The sequence below is a fragment of the Schistocerca cancellata genome, chromosome 6 (genome assembly GCF_023864275.1).
Source record: "Schistocerca cancellata isolate TAMUIC-IGC-003103 chromosome 6, iqSchCanc2.1, whole genome shotgun sequence".
NCBI lineage: Eukaryota > Metazoa > Arthropoda > Insecta > Orthoptera > Acrididae > Schistocerca > Schistocerca cancellata.
The window spans coordinates 334,952,691-334,970,516 of NC_064631.1; the positions used below are offsets into that span (position 1 = coordinate 334,952,691).

A 17,826-nucleotide genomic window follows, 5' to 3' on the forward strand; every position below is an offset into this window, starting at 1 on the left:
CCAAACTTAGTAATAACCTGTTGAGTTAGGGGCTTGGGTATCATTTTGTCATTTTTTATTTAAAATTGGAATCAAACACCAATTTTCGAATTTCATTTGCAACAAACATGCAATCTTTCAATTTCATTTCTTATAGATGAGGAAAATGTCACAGAGATACTGGAAACATTTTCCTCTCTGCGACAAGACTTCCACAATCTGTTACATTAGGCCAACTTACCAGTAATGGGTTGAGGTTACAGTAGAATTTTTTTTAGATCCACGAGGTTCTTGCACAAGAAAAACGACTGTCAAAGCTTGTCATTGTATGAAATTCCCTTATTGTATTTTCCAGCTTTTGGTTTGACTGAAAAATACTTTCACTGTGTTCCTCTCAGTATGCATTGCCTGTAACAATCAAAACTTTTAAGATACATTGCAAGCACAGTGGCCACTGTCATTGAAATATGATATTAATAACACTAATAATAATAACAGAAATATTATATGAGGTCTATGTACATGATTTAAATCACTAGTAACGCATTTTTAATTTTTTCTTTGGTGGCCCTGTAATCATACAAATACAGTATATTTTTAGATTTTAACTGAGAACACTTTTAATTTTCACCTGAAAATGTTTTTCATGTTGAGAAACATGTCAGTTTAGCTTATTTTGTGTCAACAAATCTTTCATAGGGCAGTGAAAAATAGATTGATTGGTAATTTGTAAGTAAGGTACATAAACTGTTCAGTGTTATAGTCTCAGAACATTATTAATGATGTCAGTATATTATAGACTGAGCACACGCCAACTCTCTTAGATTAAGCACAGCTTAAATTATCTGAACATTTTAAGTCGTAGTGTGATTTGAAATTATAAGTTAATCCTTCCTCTAAATGATGTAAATAAGTGATTTATGTTAACCCATTCACTATACCATGGGTATGTATATGTCATGCAATAGATTACCAGAGAATACAAGAGAATTTTCTGTATGTTATTGCTATCTGTCAATGTCCCAATGTTAAAAGGAAGCCTGCTAATGGTTTTCAGAATTCTTATAATTACAAATTGCACCTGTAGGTTGAGCTATCTTTTAAGTTTTGTTGTTGATACTCTGCTGGGTAGATGTCTTGCTCTTTATCATTTAGTATGGACCTAGATCACATTTAATTTTCTTTATTTTTAGTGTTTTATCTTTTGAACTAATTTGAACTATTTAATTTTTATCTGAATCATCTACTCACAAGGGACTTCTTTTAGAGGAACTTATTTATCTCAGTGATTGTGAAAATCATAGTTATTTAGAAAGTGTATTTTGATCATCAAAGAAAAATAAATTCGTGCATCACTGATGTAGGAAGTTGAAGACTCAAGTATGTTGGAGATGAGAATCAAAGATTTCTTGAGAACTGTACAAGTGATACCAGCATAGCTGATGAAGATTATCATAGAGATAGCAGTTGAAGTAAAAGTGGAGATAATGAAACAGATGAAAGTGAAGAATGAGGTGTTAGAGATCAAAGATTCACTGGACCCTCAGTGCATACGGATGTACTGTGATGACTGGTAAATCCCTCTTTCAAACCAAGATTTTCTGTTACTAACAAATGTATTCCTTCTACTTTGTGTCAGAAAGTTGATAGGTCTTCCAGTGACCTAAATTTGTTTCAGCAGATATATCCTCATAGTTCTCTTATATTCATAACATATGGAGTCATACAACAAGGTTCCAAATTTCTCAAATTATTGGTCATATCATGCATCTTTGGGAAATAGGGCCATCAAAAATGCTATTTTGCACAGTGGATACCAGCTTATCCCGTAAAATTTGTAGTTCAACTGATCAGAGAAATCAAGTTAGGCATCAAAACCTTATGTAGATGAAGATATTGTTTGCCTCAAGCAGTCATTTCAGAAAGCAAGATAGGATAGTACATACCAAAGTGTTTCTGAACTGATGGTTAAGATCAAAGGTAGCTCTGCCAAAACAATAACTGATACTGAAGAAGAACAAATGTAGAATAGAATTATGAGGATATTGTGACATGGAAAGTGGTCATGAATAAGATGTGGAAGTCTGTGGTGGTAGGGACAATGAAGGGAAAAAGGGAGGGAGAAAAGGATTGTACATAGCCAATTGAAGCAGTTAGGAACAAAGATGTCACAGTGGTATTTGACAGGCTTTTATTTATTTATTTTTAAACAGTCAACCTCGTGGATAGTTTACCGATTGAAGTTGTAACAACACGCAATGGTGCCTGGCGAAATATACCATGATTTAGCATGAAACTGCAGAAAAGTGAATATGAATTGAAACTGCAGAAAAATGAATATGAATTTCGTGAAAATAGTTCTGAGACTTTAGCATCATGATGGATGGGTACTAAAGATGTTCTTGTTATGAATAATTTCCACATATCGGTCACAATTGTTGCTCAGTGCACTCAGAAAGACAAAACCAAACATGGTCTCCCTTGTCCTCATGGCTTTGTCACATATAATAATATTATGGCAGGTATGTCTTTATCTGATCAGAAATCAGGGTAGTGTACTTTTTGTAGGAAGACAGCATTATGGTGAAAAGGTGTTCTTTGAGCACCCAATGACTTCAGTGGTGAATGCTTGGATTATATTTCACAGCTTACACCAAGAAAATACTACTGATCAATTTTCCATTCCTACTTGCATAGCAAATAACTGTATTGGAAAGAAAAAAGTAATTGTCAAAAGGAAGAGAACTACCGGATACCCAAGTGCTAGTACAAATCTGTGATGAATATGGGGGATCATATACTAACTGAAGGTGACTCAAAGAGAAGTTGCACAGGATGTGCTGGGAAAGGAGGAAACCAAAACAAAGATCTTATGTACCATGTGTAAATTTCCTTTGTGCAAAAATTATAATGTAAATAGATTGATAAAAAATGTGCTTACCAAGTGGTGGCAGTAGAAAAACTGTACTAAAATTAAGAAATGTGCAATCTCAGGTTTTCAAATCTCAATTGGTACAGCCCACAGCAATCAGTATTTCCTTCTCATTCCATCTGGCAAGTCTTTCTTGACCTGGTGTTCTGGGCAACTTTTCTGAACTCTCCCTGTCTCCTAAACTCAACAGTCTTTTCCTTCATCCCTCTTCCACCCTTTCAACCCTTCTGCCAGAAGGAGTCACTTTCTCAAAAATCTTGCATATTTTTTTTAACCTTCATATAAGTTTTCTCCTGCTGCTGGATGATGAGTAGAGTTTTTATATATGCAGTTACATTAATTTTTTAAACATTGATTATTTGTGCAAAAATTATTTGCACTGTATCAAAAGGAAGAGTAGCAGTGTGACTATCACATGAGGCACTTGAATTTGCACTTAAAGGTAAAAAGTTTGTCACTTGGAATAATTTTCTGAAATGTCACATACCTGTAATTATACCACTAGGACATAGAGGTCAAATGTCAAAATACCAGTGGGACACTTGGAAAATGAAATAACGAGATGTACTTTTTCATGGTGTTACTGCTGGTTATGACATTGATTAAAATAACCAGATGTTGTCTTTCACTCAAAATAAAAGTGATAGTGATAGGATTAATATGTACTTGTACTGCAGTTTCATAAAATGTTAATACATATAGATAAATAGAGATGACAGTTTTCTTGAAAGTGATATATTGTAACCTTGTGACATATGGGCTATAAACTATTCTTATATATTGGTGTAAATATTAAATTTCTTTGTTACTTGCTTCTTGTTTGTAGCAAATTTTGTGTAACACAATAGTTCATAGTTGTTTGTAGTAATGCCTCAAATTGTAGTGCTGGTTCTTTTATTATTTCCTCTGTCTGATCTATGCTGTATCCCTGGAGGTTGTCGGCTTGATACACTCACAAGGAGACCACACAGCAATTGGATTTTTATATTTTTTTATATTTGTGGTATGTGAATTTCAGAACTCAAGTATCAGTATCCCAAAGTACTTCGATGCAACTCTAGAAAATTCTCGAGAAAATCATGAGAAAATCAACTTCGAAGTTTTCTGAGCATCTTTAACACACTAAAGTGAGGTAATTTTTTTCAGTGGACTGCATGGCTGTATGGTAGAATGCTTACCTGCCACAGGGGCAGTCTAGGTCTGTTTCCCAGCTGTGTAAATTTTTAAAGGTACATGTTCTATCAGCATTCGCATGATGTGAAAGTATGTAAAGACAAACAGAAATTTAAGTTGTAATGTTTTTTTAACTGAAAAAATCTTTGTTAATAATATTTTACGAAAGGTCAGTAATTGCGAATGTATATTTGCATTGAAAACTATAATTTTGTGTGCAATATGTAAGTAGTAAAAATGACATTTAGGTATATGTTAATTAGCAATATTTTATGAATTTTATATTTAAATTATGTAGGTATTTTAACGGGCATGGGTGGGTGGACGAAAAGGATAATGACCAAAATCAGACTTGTACCAATGATTACCAGTCTCGAGTGCTACTGTTGTCCCCCTCCATCATTATGTATTTTATGCTTCATGGAAATGTTCATAGAATATGCACAGGTGTCCGCAAAATTGCACTGATCAGTAATTGAAACTCAGGGCCCCCACATAACGGACAAATATTCTACCACAAAGCCAGGCCACCTGTTGAAAAACCTACCTTACTTTACAGTACTACAGGCCCATGGAAAACCTCAAAGTCAATTTACTTGAGAATTTTTGAGAGTTGCATCAAGATGTTTTCAGACACTGGTATTTGAGTTCTGAACTTCACTGCCATAACATAAAAAAATTACAAAATGAATTTGCCGTGTGGTCACCTCTTAGTGATTTGAAGTAGGTTATGTTATGCATTTTTCGAATAACTGTTTGCATTTTTGCTGTTATATTGCAGAACCGGATGTACGGCATTCGGTGATGGTACAAGGTCATCGGAATTTACCTTCAAGAATGCCTACAAAACCACCACCTAATTACCCTGCACCAGCCCTGCCTGCATCAGCAACACCAGCAACTAGGCGGCAAGCTCCGGCACGGCCTCCTGCACCTACCCCAGCACCTTCTCAAGCTGCTACACCCATACGTGCACCTTTTCCTCTTCCTGTGTCAGCAGCCGCACAGAAATTACCTCAAAATGCACAACAGACACGCCGGGCACAGATCAGACCACCTCCACCGCCAAGTGAGCCGGCTCCCCCAGACCAACCTATTGTACGGCCAGGCTCGAGGCTGCAAGCTGTCAGTAAGTATATAACTTTTTTGAGTCTCTATCACTGTTCAACATCAAATGCTGTTTTTCAGCTAAATTATGTGAATTGTTGATAAACTTTGTCATGAAGAAGTTAATTTCAGAGCTTAGAATTGGAATCTGAAATGAAAAAAAGGGCATTCAAGGGAGGGTAACACCCCTTTTATCTTGTGACTGGTTTCTCATATCTAAACGAAGTTTTGTGCAATTGATAGTTTCCTGAGAGGCAGAGAAAGTTTTGTGTGTATAATGCTCTGAACTCTGGTATCAACCAAGGCATTGAAACGGGCATGTTTTTTAATGAAACTATACATGATTCATAACTGCATTCAATAGCTTTTGGGAAGACAATTACATTTGCATAGCATTTGTTAATATTGTCATTGAAATCTTTCACAAATGAATCTGACTACTCTACTAAAACTGGAAAATAGTGCAGCCAGAGTTGGCTGTTGTGGTGTGAACATTATCAAGCTGAACTCTTATGCCAGGCTGTGTTGTTATATGCAGCAAGACAGGCCTATGCTACTAATATAAAACCTCATTTGCTGAATGGCATAGATACAGGGTCGACTACGATACTTTTTTTTTTTTTTTTTTTAAGTTACGGAAGTACGACATATGTCGGCTTCTGGCACAACAATTGGGGCTTAGGAAAACTATTTCACATGTATGTACGTTTCCAGGTTTTTAAAATTTTTTTTAATTTAATTTTTTTTTAAAGTCTATAGTTTCATCAGATAGTTTTCCATTTAAATTCTCCTTGTTGCTGCTTACTTGTCAAAGCCAAAACAGAAACATTAGTCATTCATACTTCCTAGTCATAAACTACCCTATTCATAGAGAAAAAGAAACTGCAGCATTAACCTTTGTAGATTTGGAAAAACAACACTGACCTCTCTTTGCCTAGAGGCAGTTGAGTGCTTCTTAAAGATAATACACCTGCTGTCAGACAAATATACCTATAGGTACTATTCGAAATTGTAATTAGACTGAATACACTTTAAATAAATTAAATATGTTATTCAAAATGATGGTCAACATATCATCCAAAAAGTTATACTGTTCTGATAACATAGTTTTACACTTTACTTAAGCATGTGCTCAAAAATGTTAACCATCGACTGCAAGGCACATTTGCAATCACCATTTGAGAGATAGGTGAACAGATGAAGCTGCATAGGATGATATACCCTTGCATGCTGTGGCAATTTGATGGCATGTATCATCTGGCATAGTTGGGGTTTCATGATAGACTGCATCTTTCAAAGCTCCCATAGAAAGAAATCAAGAGCAGTCAAATCAGGGGACCTAGCTGGTCATTGTATTGCTGGATTCCATCCTATCCAACGATAAAGAAACGTTTCATTAATTATTTGCATTGCAACACAGGAAGAGTGAGCTGGGAAACCCTCATGTTGGAACCACATACACTTTTGCTTGTGAAGTTGTATCTCTTCTAGAACAGTGTGAATGTTCATAAGAAAGTGTGCCTTTGAATTTCCATTTAACAGGCAAGAGATCAAGTAGGGTCCTGCAGTGGAATTTCATATGGTGCTGCACTATACGTTTATGCTCCATAGTTGTTGGTGTTGTATTTGATATTTAGCTACCCACTAGTGCACATTGCGTAAATTTACATTACCGTTTTATGTAAATGTTGCATCATCGGTAAAGAGCACACATAAAAACGTCGTGTCACCTCTCAGGTTCTGCAGAAGAAACAGATGAAATCTTATATGATGTTTGAAATCATGTTCTCAGTGCCTGTGGGGTGATTGATGAAATAAGTGGCTTTTATGTTGATGCAAGATGCGAAATACACTTATCTGGCTGATCACATAGTCTGTGGCAATACCTTATGCCACCATGCAGATAAAAAAACTTTTTCGTGCACTCTGTCAGTTGCAGTCTTTATCCTCATCCTTTGTTTGATACTGAAGCTGCCTGTTCGCACTAGTAAGCTAATAATTCCTGCACGTGCCTGGCCCAATGGACAGCAAAGATCAGTTTTTGACTTTCCTATGCTGCCATACATACCTACAAACAAATCAGGGGAACGGCCATGGGAACCAGAATGGCTCCGTCGTGTGCCAACCTCTTCATGGGCCGCATGGAAGAGGCTCTCCTGCAAACCCAACAGCTGCTTCCCCTGGCCTGGTATAGGTTTATAGACGACAACTTTGTGGTCTGGACTCATTTTGAAGAAACACTCCTTAATTTCCTCCATAACCTCAACTCCCTTTTGAATCTGAATTTCACCTGGTCCTTCTCCAAAACCCAAGCCACCTTCCTGGATGTTGACCTTCATCTTGTTGAAGCTCACATCCACACTTATGTCCACATCAAACCCATAAACAAACAACAGTACCTTCAGAATGAGATTTTCACTCTGCAGCGGAGTGTGCGCTGATGTGAAACTTCCTGGCAGATTAAAACTGTGTGCCGGACTGAGACTCGAACTCGGGACCTTTGCCTTTTGCGGGCAAGTGCTCTACCATCTGAGCTACCCAAGCACGACTCACGCCCCATCCTCACAGCTTTACTTCTGCCAGTACCTCATCTCCTACCTTCCAAACTTTACAGAAGCTCTCCTGTGAACCTTGCAGAACTAGCACTCCTGAAAGAAAGGATATTGCGAGACATGGCTTAACCACAGCATGGGGGATGTTTCCAGAATGAGATTTTCACTCTGCAGCAGAGTGTGCACTGATATGAAACTTCCTGGCAGATTAAAACTGTGTGCCGGACTGAGACTCGAACTCGGGACCTTTGCCTTTCGCGGGAAAGTGCTCTACCAGGTCCTGAGTTCGAGTCTCGGTCCGGCACACCGTTTTAATCTGCCAGGAAGTTTCTCAACAGTACCTTCACTTTGACAGCTGCCATCCATTCCACATTAAACGCTCCCTTCCCTACAGCCAAGGTATTCGTGGCAAACGTATGTGCTCCAGTGACGAATCCCTCAACAATTACACCAATAACCTGACCAGTGCTTTCCTCTCCCGCAACTATCCTGCAGGTCTTATCCACAAACGGATCTCCCGAGCAATACATTCCTCCCTGTCCAACAACAATGTTCCTACCCCCAGACCACACAGTCACCCTTGTCACCCAATATTATCCTGGCCTTGAATGCATCAACAAATTACTCCGCCAGGGATATGAATTTCTCAACTCAAGCCCTGAAATGAGATCATCCCTTGACAATATTCTCCCCACACCATCAAGAGTTGCCTTTCGTCACCCCCCTAACCTCCGTAACATCCTTGTCAAACCCTACAATATTCCCATATCACCTTCTCTACCCAGCGGTTCCTACCCCTGTAACCGACCCCGCTGCAAAACCTGCCCCATACATCCCCCCACAACCACCTACTCCAGCCCCGCTACTGGTAAAACATACACAATTCAAGGCAGGGCCACATGTGAAACAACATACGTCATTTATCAGCTGACATGCCTGCACTGCACAGCCTTTTACATTGGTACGACGACAACTAAACTGGCTGAGCGCATGAACGGGCACAGACGAACTGTCCGCCTAGGAAATGTCCAATGCCCAGTAGCAGAGCATACCCTCCAGCATAATTCTAGGCACCTAGGAACCTGCTACACCGTACGTGCCATTTGGCTTCTCCCACCCAACACCAGTCCCTCGGAACTGCAGAGATGGGAACTTGCATTCCAACACATCCTTTCATCCCACCCTCCCCCTGGACTGAACCTACGTTAACCAACCTCACTCCCATTTACTCTTTAGCCATTCACACATCTTTTCATCATACATAGTTGTGTGTATCTTTATACTATATACCTCTTTACTTCTGTATGCATCCTCTTTGGTGTGAAGCTGGCGCAGTACTTACAGTAGAATATCTTTGGCTTCCCTCTGACACTCATGCCTCCATCTTTGCTACCCTCCCTGTTTACCTTCTCCCTGTTGCTTCCTAACCTGAGTTGTGAGTAACTGAATCCACTTTCCCTTGTTCCCCTTTTTTTCCCCTCTCTCCTCCCTGATGAAGGAACGAAGTTTGGAAAGCTAGGATATGTAAATTTTCTGTTCTGTATTGTGTATCTATCAGCTGTACTGAGCTAAGTACTGGCCAGTCCCTCTATCTCTTTGTTAGTATTTGTTTCATATCCATAAGTTATTTTGTCTGCGAATCCAAGTGCTCACTTTAGAAATAACCAATGTCCATACTAAAGAGCAATCTTCTCTTTACTAATACAAGCCCTTAGTTTAGTATTCTGATTGAACCCTTCTTTGTGAGTGATAAACATATGAGTCATCCATTACATACCTGATATGTCCCCATGACAGATGGCCTTGGCTATGTGTTCCATTGTTTCGGGGAATATCCTGATATTTAACTAATGTACCTAACTGGAAACATGAAATCTTTTACATGTTGGCAGATCAGGGTTTTGGCCCATGGGAAATTGTGATAGCAAGTCTGTATCCACATATTGTACCATAGGTATCTAATGAATATCGTAATGCAATGCCTGTAGAAAGAGGGTCATATCTGTAGCCTTTGAACTGTTTCTTCTGAAAACTGTAAGTGTGGTCCAAAGTGCCAACAATGGCTGAGGATTGGTGACCAGGTGCAATTTATTCCTTTAAGGTAGACAGTGAACTCTTTATTTTATTTTAACTTTTTATGGCACAAATAGTTTAGCTGTGTGACTGTTAAAGTTTTGGAGGCTAAACCGTCTGCTGCTCTGACTCACTAGCATTTCTGTATGCTGCTATGACTCCAGTGCGCTATTGTGAAGCATCTGTTTTGAGCACCAGTTGTTTTGCAGGATGCCATGAACGGAGGCCATGAATTTTCTGTTGTAGCTTATTTTATTGTAAAAGAGTTGTAGCTCTTTAGTATTACACAACATTGTTGGATTACAAATTACATTAAAACAAGGTTGCCTGAATTTTGTGTCTTTCTGTGGTAGAAAGTGCTTAAATATTTAATTTTAGTTTTAAAAATATTTCTACACATTCATTGTGAAGACCACCCAAAACTCAGAAGGCTAGTGAGATACTATATTGGTTGAATTTATAATTGTAAACCCAAAGAAATTGAAAGAAAGTCTAAAGATATTTTCATGTGTAGTTTTGTTTGAATCATGTGTCTTCTGAGTGGTTTGATATGGCCTGCTACGAATTCCTCTCCTGTGCCAAACTTTCATCTGAATTGCAACCTATGTCCTCAGTTATTTTGTCTACATCTACATTATACTCCACAAGCCACCTGATGGTGTGTGGCAGAGGGTACTTTCGGCACCACTACTATCTGTTCACCCCAACCCTGTTCCATGTGCGATTAGTGTGGGGGAAGAACAATTGTCGGTAAGCCTCTGTATTGGGTTTACATTCTCGAATTTTCTCCACGGGGGTCAATATGCAAGATGTATGCAGGGGGAAATAATATGTTGTTCGATTCCTCCTGAAAAGTGCTGTATTGATATTTCAGTGGTAAATCTCTCCATGATGCACAACACCTCTCTTGTAACATCAACCAGTGGAATTTGTTTAGCATCTTCATATCACTCTCTTGCCAGCTAAACGATCCCGTGACAAAACGCACTGCTCTTCATTGGATCTTCTCTATCTCCTCTATCAGTCCTACCTGATAGGGATCCCAGATAGATGAATAGTATTTGGGAATTGGGTGAACAAGTGCCTTATAAGCCAGTTCTTTCATGGATGAGTTATATTTCTTTAAGATTTTTCCGCTGAATCTGAATCTGGTACCTGCTTTTCCCACTATGTGTTTTATGCAGTCATGCCACTTAAGACTGCTCTGGGTAGTTATGCCTAGATATTTTACAGCAGACACTGTCTCCAGCTGCTTGTCGTCATTAGTGTAGCTGTACAGTAGTGTGTTTCTTTTCCTACGTATGTACAATATGTTACATTTATTTACGTTCAGGATCAACTGCCAGAGCCTGCACCATCAATCAATTCTCTGCTCATTGTTCTGCAAATTCTTATCATCTTCTGGCATTGCTACTTTTGTATAAACAACTGCATCATCTGCGAATAGTCTTAAAGAGCATCTGATGCTTTCTGCTAGATAATTTATATGTATTGTAAACAGCAACAGTCCTATCACACTTCACTGTGGTATTCCAGATATTACCTTTACATCTGTTGATTTTGTTCCTTTAAGAGCAACATGTTTAGTTCTATCTGCAAGAAAGTTTTGAATCCAATCGCAAGTCTGCTCCGATACTCTGTAAGCTTGCATTTTTTTCATTAAACGCCATTGTGGGATGGTGTCAAATGCCGTACTGAAATCCAGGAACACGACATCAACCTCAGCACCATTGTCCTCTCTGCACTGAGGGTCTCATGGAGCAACAGAGTGAGCTGAGCTTTTCAGGATCTCAGTTTACAGAATCTATGTTGATTTTTATAGAGGAGATGTTCATTTTCCAAAAACGTAATAATTCTTTAGCGTAAAATATGTTCCATAATTCTACAACAGACTGTTGTCAATGATATAGGTTTATAATTGTGTGGATCTGTCTTATGGCCTTTTCCAGTCATTGGGTGCCTTTTGTTGCTCACAATATGCTTAAATTGCTGCTGTAAGGGGAGCAAGTTCTTTTGCACAATCTTCATAGAATCTTATAGGAATCTCATCTGGTCCTGATACCTTTCCACTACTAAGTGATTGTAGGTGCTTTTAAATTTCACAATCAGCTATCTCAATATCTGCCATTTCGATGTTTGTACAACGATTAAAAGGAGGAACAGTGTTACGATCTTCTGCAGTGAAACAACTTCAGAAGACCGAATTCAGTATTTCGGCCTTCTCTCTGTTATCTTCCATTTCGGTGCCAGTATGGTTGCTGAGAGAATGAATAGATGATTTTGACCTCCTTACTGATTTTAGATACGATAAAATTCTCTTAGGGTTTTTACTCAAGTCAGTTGACTACTTGTACTGGACTAAACGACATTGGACAACTAACAGTATTGGTGTTAGCAAATAATTGTGTGCCTAATGATGGGTTCTGCATTAAATATTGCATCTGTTTTTTCATCAGATTAAGTTTAGTTTTTCATTTTAGGAGTCAGAGAATTTTAACAGTTACATTATCAATAATTCATTTATCTTTCCATGTAGGTAAAACAACTGCTGCAAAAACTAATCAGGCAGGTGGAGTGAGGGTGTTCCCAGGTGCTGGTCAACTGAAACAAGAGGTGAAAAGTCCTGTACCAAATGAAAATGCTAGTTTCATGAGAACACCAGAAGCTGGAGTTGCTGGGTAAGTTCATCAATTTCACCCTGTGCTTTTATTTTATTACATTTTATTTTACAAATTAATTATACATTGTGCATACAGCACTGACAGAGGGATGATGGTTCAGAGTGCCATGTTATGGATAGGTTACAAACCACCAAATGCTGAGTCCATAACAGTTATGTTTACCCATAAATGGCACAAATTCAGAGACAAGCAGTGCCTTACCCAGTATGGTGGAAGTCTTGCTAAGGCCTTCAAAGACAGACATCACCCCTAAACCTAGTACACTCCAAGATTTCCCATACCATATCCATGTATGCACCTAATCTTCTGACCACCTCCAGGAACCAGACGCAGAGGTGTACCTCCATCAACAGTTAGTATCACCTTGGACTGGAACAACTTAATCATTGGTGTCACCGGGGCTTCAACTATGTACCACCAAGCCTGAAAATGAGGAACATTGTACTTGCATCCCTTCTCATACTTCCCAAAGTGGTATTGTGTCACAACTCAATGTATACAATATCCAAGCCCATTCTTATGCCACACTTACTCCCAGGTCCTGCTACATGGGTCATATACATGTGGGAGATTCACATGTGAGACTTGACCATTACACTCACCCAGCATATCCTAATCCAGTCCCATCACAAACTTATCCTATCCTATCAGAAGTGGATTGCCTGTAAAGGCAGTCATATCATATACCAGCTGTGCTATAATTTCTGCACAGCATTTTATGTGGGCACCCAAATGAATGGCCACCAAAAAACTGTGGCCAAGAACGAAGTTGACGATCCATTGGTGCAACGTGCTACTGAGCACAACATGCTCAATTTCAGTAGCTACTTCTTAATATGTGCCATCTGGATCCATTCCATGTGAGCAGATTTTCTGTATTGCATAGGTTGAAGTTATCCCTGCATTACATCCTTCTACCCCATAATACTCAATCTCCATTTACCCCTGCCTAATAACCACCTTCCCTCCTATGCCAGGACTCTTAACTTCTTTCATCCTGCACTCTCACCATCCTTTCTGGAGTCTTCCTATTCCTCTGTTCTGTCTCTCACTCCCAGTTCACTACTCCACATTATTGTGTACTGCACACAATGTTCCTTGCCTGCTACCAGAGTTAGCTGACTGGTGCCACATTTATATCCCATGCGCATGTTGCACTTTCTGCCCAGTCATCAGCAATCCTTCCCAAACTCTTCCTCCCGTGCCTGCCTCTTTTCTCCCCTCTCCAATTCCACCCACCAGCATTTCCAGCATAATGTAGCCATGGTGTGTGTGTGTGTGTGTGTGTGTGTGTGTGTGTGTGTGTGTGTGTGTGTGTGTGTGTGTGTGTTTTTAGTAATTACCTTAGGAATGAGGATTCATTTGTTACCACTATCTGGCATACTTTACAGGTGTAGTCTGCAGTGACTGCTTATGCCTCTGTCAATCTATAACTTGACTGCTGTCACATTCCTGAAGGCTCTTCATCATCATGGCTTGTGTATGAGTGAGTGAGTGAATGAATAAATGAAATTACAGAAATGAAATTCATCATAATTATAAAACAGAAGACCAGATGAAAATCTGAACTGCTGGGAGTGAAGGCGACATAGAATTGCCCATTACAGATGTTCTAGGGAAACATAAACTGTAATGAGGTCATTATTTAATAAGAACGTAAAACAACAACCAAGTATCCTGATGGAGAGGTTTTAGGTAAAAGACTAAGAGGAAACCTAAGAAAGTGCTGTGTAGATGCAGATGCACCACACCTGGGAAACCACATTTGGGAGGAGGTAATGATTTTTTTGCCTTCAATCTTCATGTTGTGTTTCATGGCATTCTCTAAGAAACATTACTGAGAATTCATTTCACCTTTGCGTTTAGTGTCATCCTAACTTTCATTTAATCACTGTCGTTGGTATCTATTACTACACATTATAAATCAAACTATGGAAAATCCAGGATGAATTTTAACAATATTATGAAAAGGGAAGTTGCTACTCACCATATAGTGGAGATACTGAGCCGCAGATAGGCACAACAAAAAGACTCTTACAGTTAAAGCTTTCGGCCATTAAGGCCTTCGTCAACAATAGATGACACACACACACACACACACACACACACAATCTCAGGCAACTGAAGCCCAACTGCAAGCAGCAGCACCAGTGCATATTGGGAGTGGTGACTGAGTGGGGGTAAGGAGGAGGCTGGGGCGGGGAGGGGGAGGGATAGTATAATGGGGGTGGTGGACAGTGAAGTGCTGCAGGTTAGACAGAGGGCAGGCAATAGTTGGGGAGGGGAAGGGGAGGAAGTAGCAAAAAAGGAGAGAAATAAAAAGACTGGGTGTGATGGTGGAATGACAGCTGTGTCGTGCTGCTGGGATGGGAACAGGCAAGAGGCTGGATGGGTGAGGACAGTGACTAATGAAGATTGAGGCCAGGAGGGTTATGGGAACATAGGATGTATTGCAGGGAAAGTTCCCACCTGCGCAATTCAGAAAAACTGGTGTTAGTGGGAAGGATCCATATGTCCCAGGCTGTGAAGCAGTCATTGAAATGGATATCATATTTGGCAGCGTGTTCAGCAACAGGATGGTCCACTTGTTTCTTGGCCACAATTTGTCAGTGCCCATTCATTCAGACAGATAGTTTGTTGGCTGTCATGCATACATAGGATGCAGCACAGTGATTGCAGCCTAGCTTGTAGACCACATGACTGGTTTCATAGGTAGCCCTGCCTTTGATGGGATAGATCAGACTGGAGTATGTGGTTATTTGGATATGGTGTCTGTTCGTTTGGACATGTCTGAAAGAACAGACACCATATCCATATAAGTATATAGTTCTGGCAACACCAACCATGACCACCTCCTTCTGTGTGGGTGCACACATATTCCCCAAACTCGTACGGGACTTGGTAAGAATGTCTTCCACGAGTAATGAGTGTATTGGGGTGGCACACTACAAATGTAGTGTATGGACATACAAGGTGAGAATGTGGGTCTCACGGGAGGCATGCGGGAGAGAGTCCCTGCAGTCACGCTATCCTCTGTGCCCTCGGTGGCTCAGATGAATAGAGCGTCTGCCATGTAAGCAGGAGATCCCGGGTTCGAGTCCTGGTCGGGCACACATTTTCACCTGTCCCCGTTGATATATATCAACACCCGTCAGCAGCTGAAGGTTTTATTATAATTTTAATTTCGGAGTAGTTGGTGGTGGGAAGATGTATGCGACAGGTCTTGCACCTAGGTCTGTTACAGGGGTATGAGCCATGAGGTAAGGGATTTGGAGCAGAAGTTTTGTAAGGACGAGTATATTGTGTAGGTTCGGTGGATGGCAGAATACCATTGTGGGGAGGTTGGGAAGAATGGTGGGCAGGACATTTTTCATTTGAGGGCATGATGAGAGGTAATTATAAACCTGACAGAGAATGTAATTCAGTTGCTCCAGTCCTGGATGGTACTGAGTTATGAGGGGAATGGTCCTCTGTGGCCGGACGGTGGGACTTTGGAAGGTGGTGGGAGACTGGAAGGATAAGGCACAGGAGATCTGTTTTCGTACAAGGTTGGGAGGATAATTACAGTCAGTGAAGGCTTCAGTGAGACCCTCGGCATATTTCGAGAGGGACTGCTCGTCACTGCAGATGTGACGACCACGGGTGGCTAGGCTGTATGGAAGGAACTTCTTGGTATGGAAGTGGAGATATTGCTGGTGGCTAGTAGGTTTAATATAGACAGATGTACTGATGTAGCCATCTGTGAGGTGGAGGTCAACATCTAGGATCCATATCCAGGGTACGGCTATGGGCACCCTATGGCACCATTCTGTGCCAACCTATTCATGGACCATCTAGAGGAATCTTTCCTAAAAATCCAGAATCCTAAACCCCTTCCCTGGTTCAGCTTCGTTGATGACATCTTTGCTCTCTGGATCGAAGGTAAGGACACTCTATCCACATTTCTCCAGGACCTCAACAACTTCTCCCTCATTTGCTTTACCTTGTCCTAGTCAACCTCTATCACCCTTGTTGTGTAATACTTGAATCATCCTCTGTTTCTCTAAATGTATTGTTATATTCCTGTTTCTCATATCTTAGGGCTCATTGTGTTTCCTGGCAGATTTTGTAGCATCCTACTTTCAGTGTCGTACAGATCCTTTCTTGAATCCATACTTTCCTCACATTTCTTCTCTCCAGCACTTTTTCTGTGCACTTTATGTTAAACCAAATTTTGTTATATTCTATTCTTCTTAGTATATCTTCAGAAATTACTTCTCAAATAATGTTCTTCAGATGTCTCCATCTGCATTTGACATCTTCTTGTTCCATATTAGTCAGTCTAGTTTTTGTTAGTTTTCCATTTCTTTTGTAAAGTTTTCTTTTGTATTTTTTCCACCATGTTTCCTATATTATGATCAGTAATTTCCAATTTATTTCCGTTTAGTTTCCTTTTGAGTTTTATTTTCATTTTTAATATGATTAACATATGGTCTGTGTCACAATCTGTGCCCCAAGGACCGATTGTGTAAAACATTTAACCTTAGGTTTAGACAGAAAATGACCTTAGATCAAACTTAACCTGGAAATCTGCGTTGTATAAACATTAATCTTATATGTATCATTTGACTGGCGAAAATTTGCGGTTCAAAGTTAAGTTAAGTTCTGCTCTGATCATCAGTTGATAGTGTAGTCACACTATGATTCATAACTTTTGTTTTTTGCAGATACCAATTGAAATAATAATAAAAATTGTTATTAACACAAAAAACGGCAAGCAAATATGTGACTACACCATTCCCACACCACTAATACTCAAAATACTTGTTTTGATCTGGAAGGTTATGTTAAGGATATTACCAGCCACCATGTGTACTTAATGATCAACCTCATAACAGCTCTTGGGAGATGACTAGTAATTTATGTAATTAGTTCAAAGGCATTTTATAGACCTTAGCAGTAGTGTAAGATAGGAAAATTTGAAGTATTTGCAGTGAACGGTTAAGTATGGGAATTTTGGCAGCAGCCAATAATGATTCAACATCACTTATATATATTCTCTTTCCGCTTGGGGAGCAGTAACTATGCAATTTGTATTAAATTGTTGACTACCGAACACATCCTTAAACTGCTACAGCAATTTCACTTGTATTCATAAAGAGAACAAGCTGTTATGTTGAAATATACAAACTACATAACTTTGTTTCATTCAGTTTGGTGGCTCGGAGGTTGCGTTGTGGACTGCAGTGCAGAAGACCACATGAACCCATGTCAATTCCATAAATTTTTTTTCTGTATGTTATTACTTTCTCTACATTACATTAAAGATAATTATAGCAGCATTACCATG

At 39.5% G+C, this 17,826-nt stretch overlaps 1 protein-coding gene across 1 annotated transcript in view; it reads left to right on the top strand.

Annotated features, from left to right (window-relative positions):
- Positions 1 to 17,826, top strand: part of LOC126190751 (unconventional myosin-Ie-like) — a 367,405-nt gene that overhangs the window by 323,706 nt on the left and 25,873 nt on the right. Inside the window, exons 21-22 of the mRNA XM_049931260.1 lie at positions 4,866 to 5,213; positions 12,353 to 12,494. Coding sequence (XP_049787217.1) covers positions 4,866 to 5,213; positions 12,353 to 12,494 — 490 coding nt within the window. The remainder of the gene's footprint in view (positions 1 to 4,865; positions 5,214 to 12,352; positions 12,495 to 17,826) is intronic.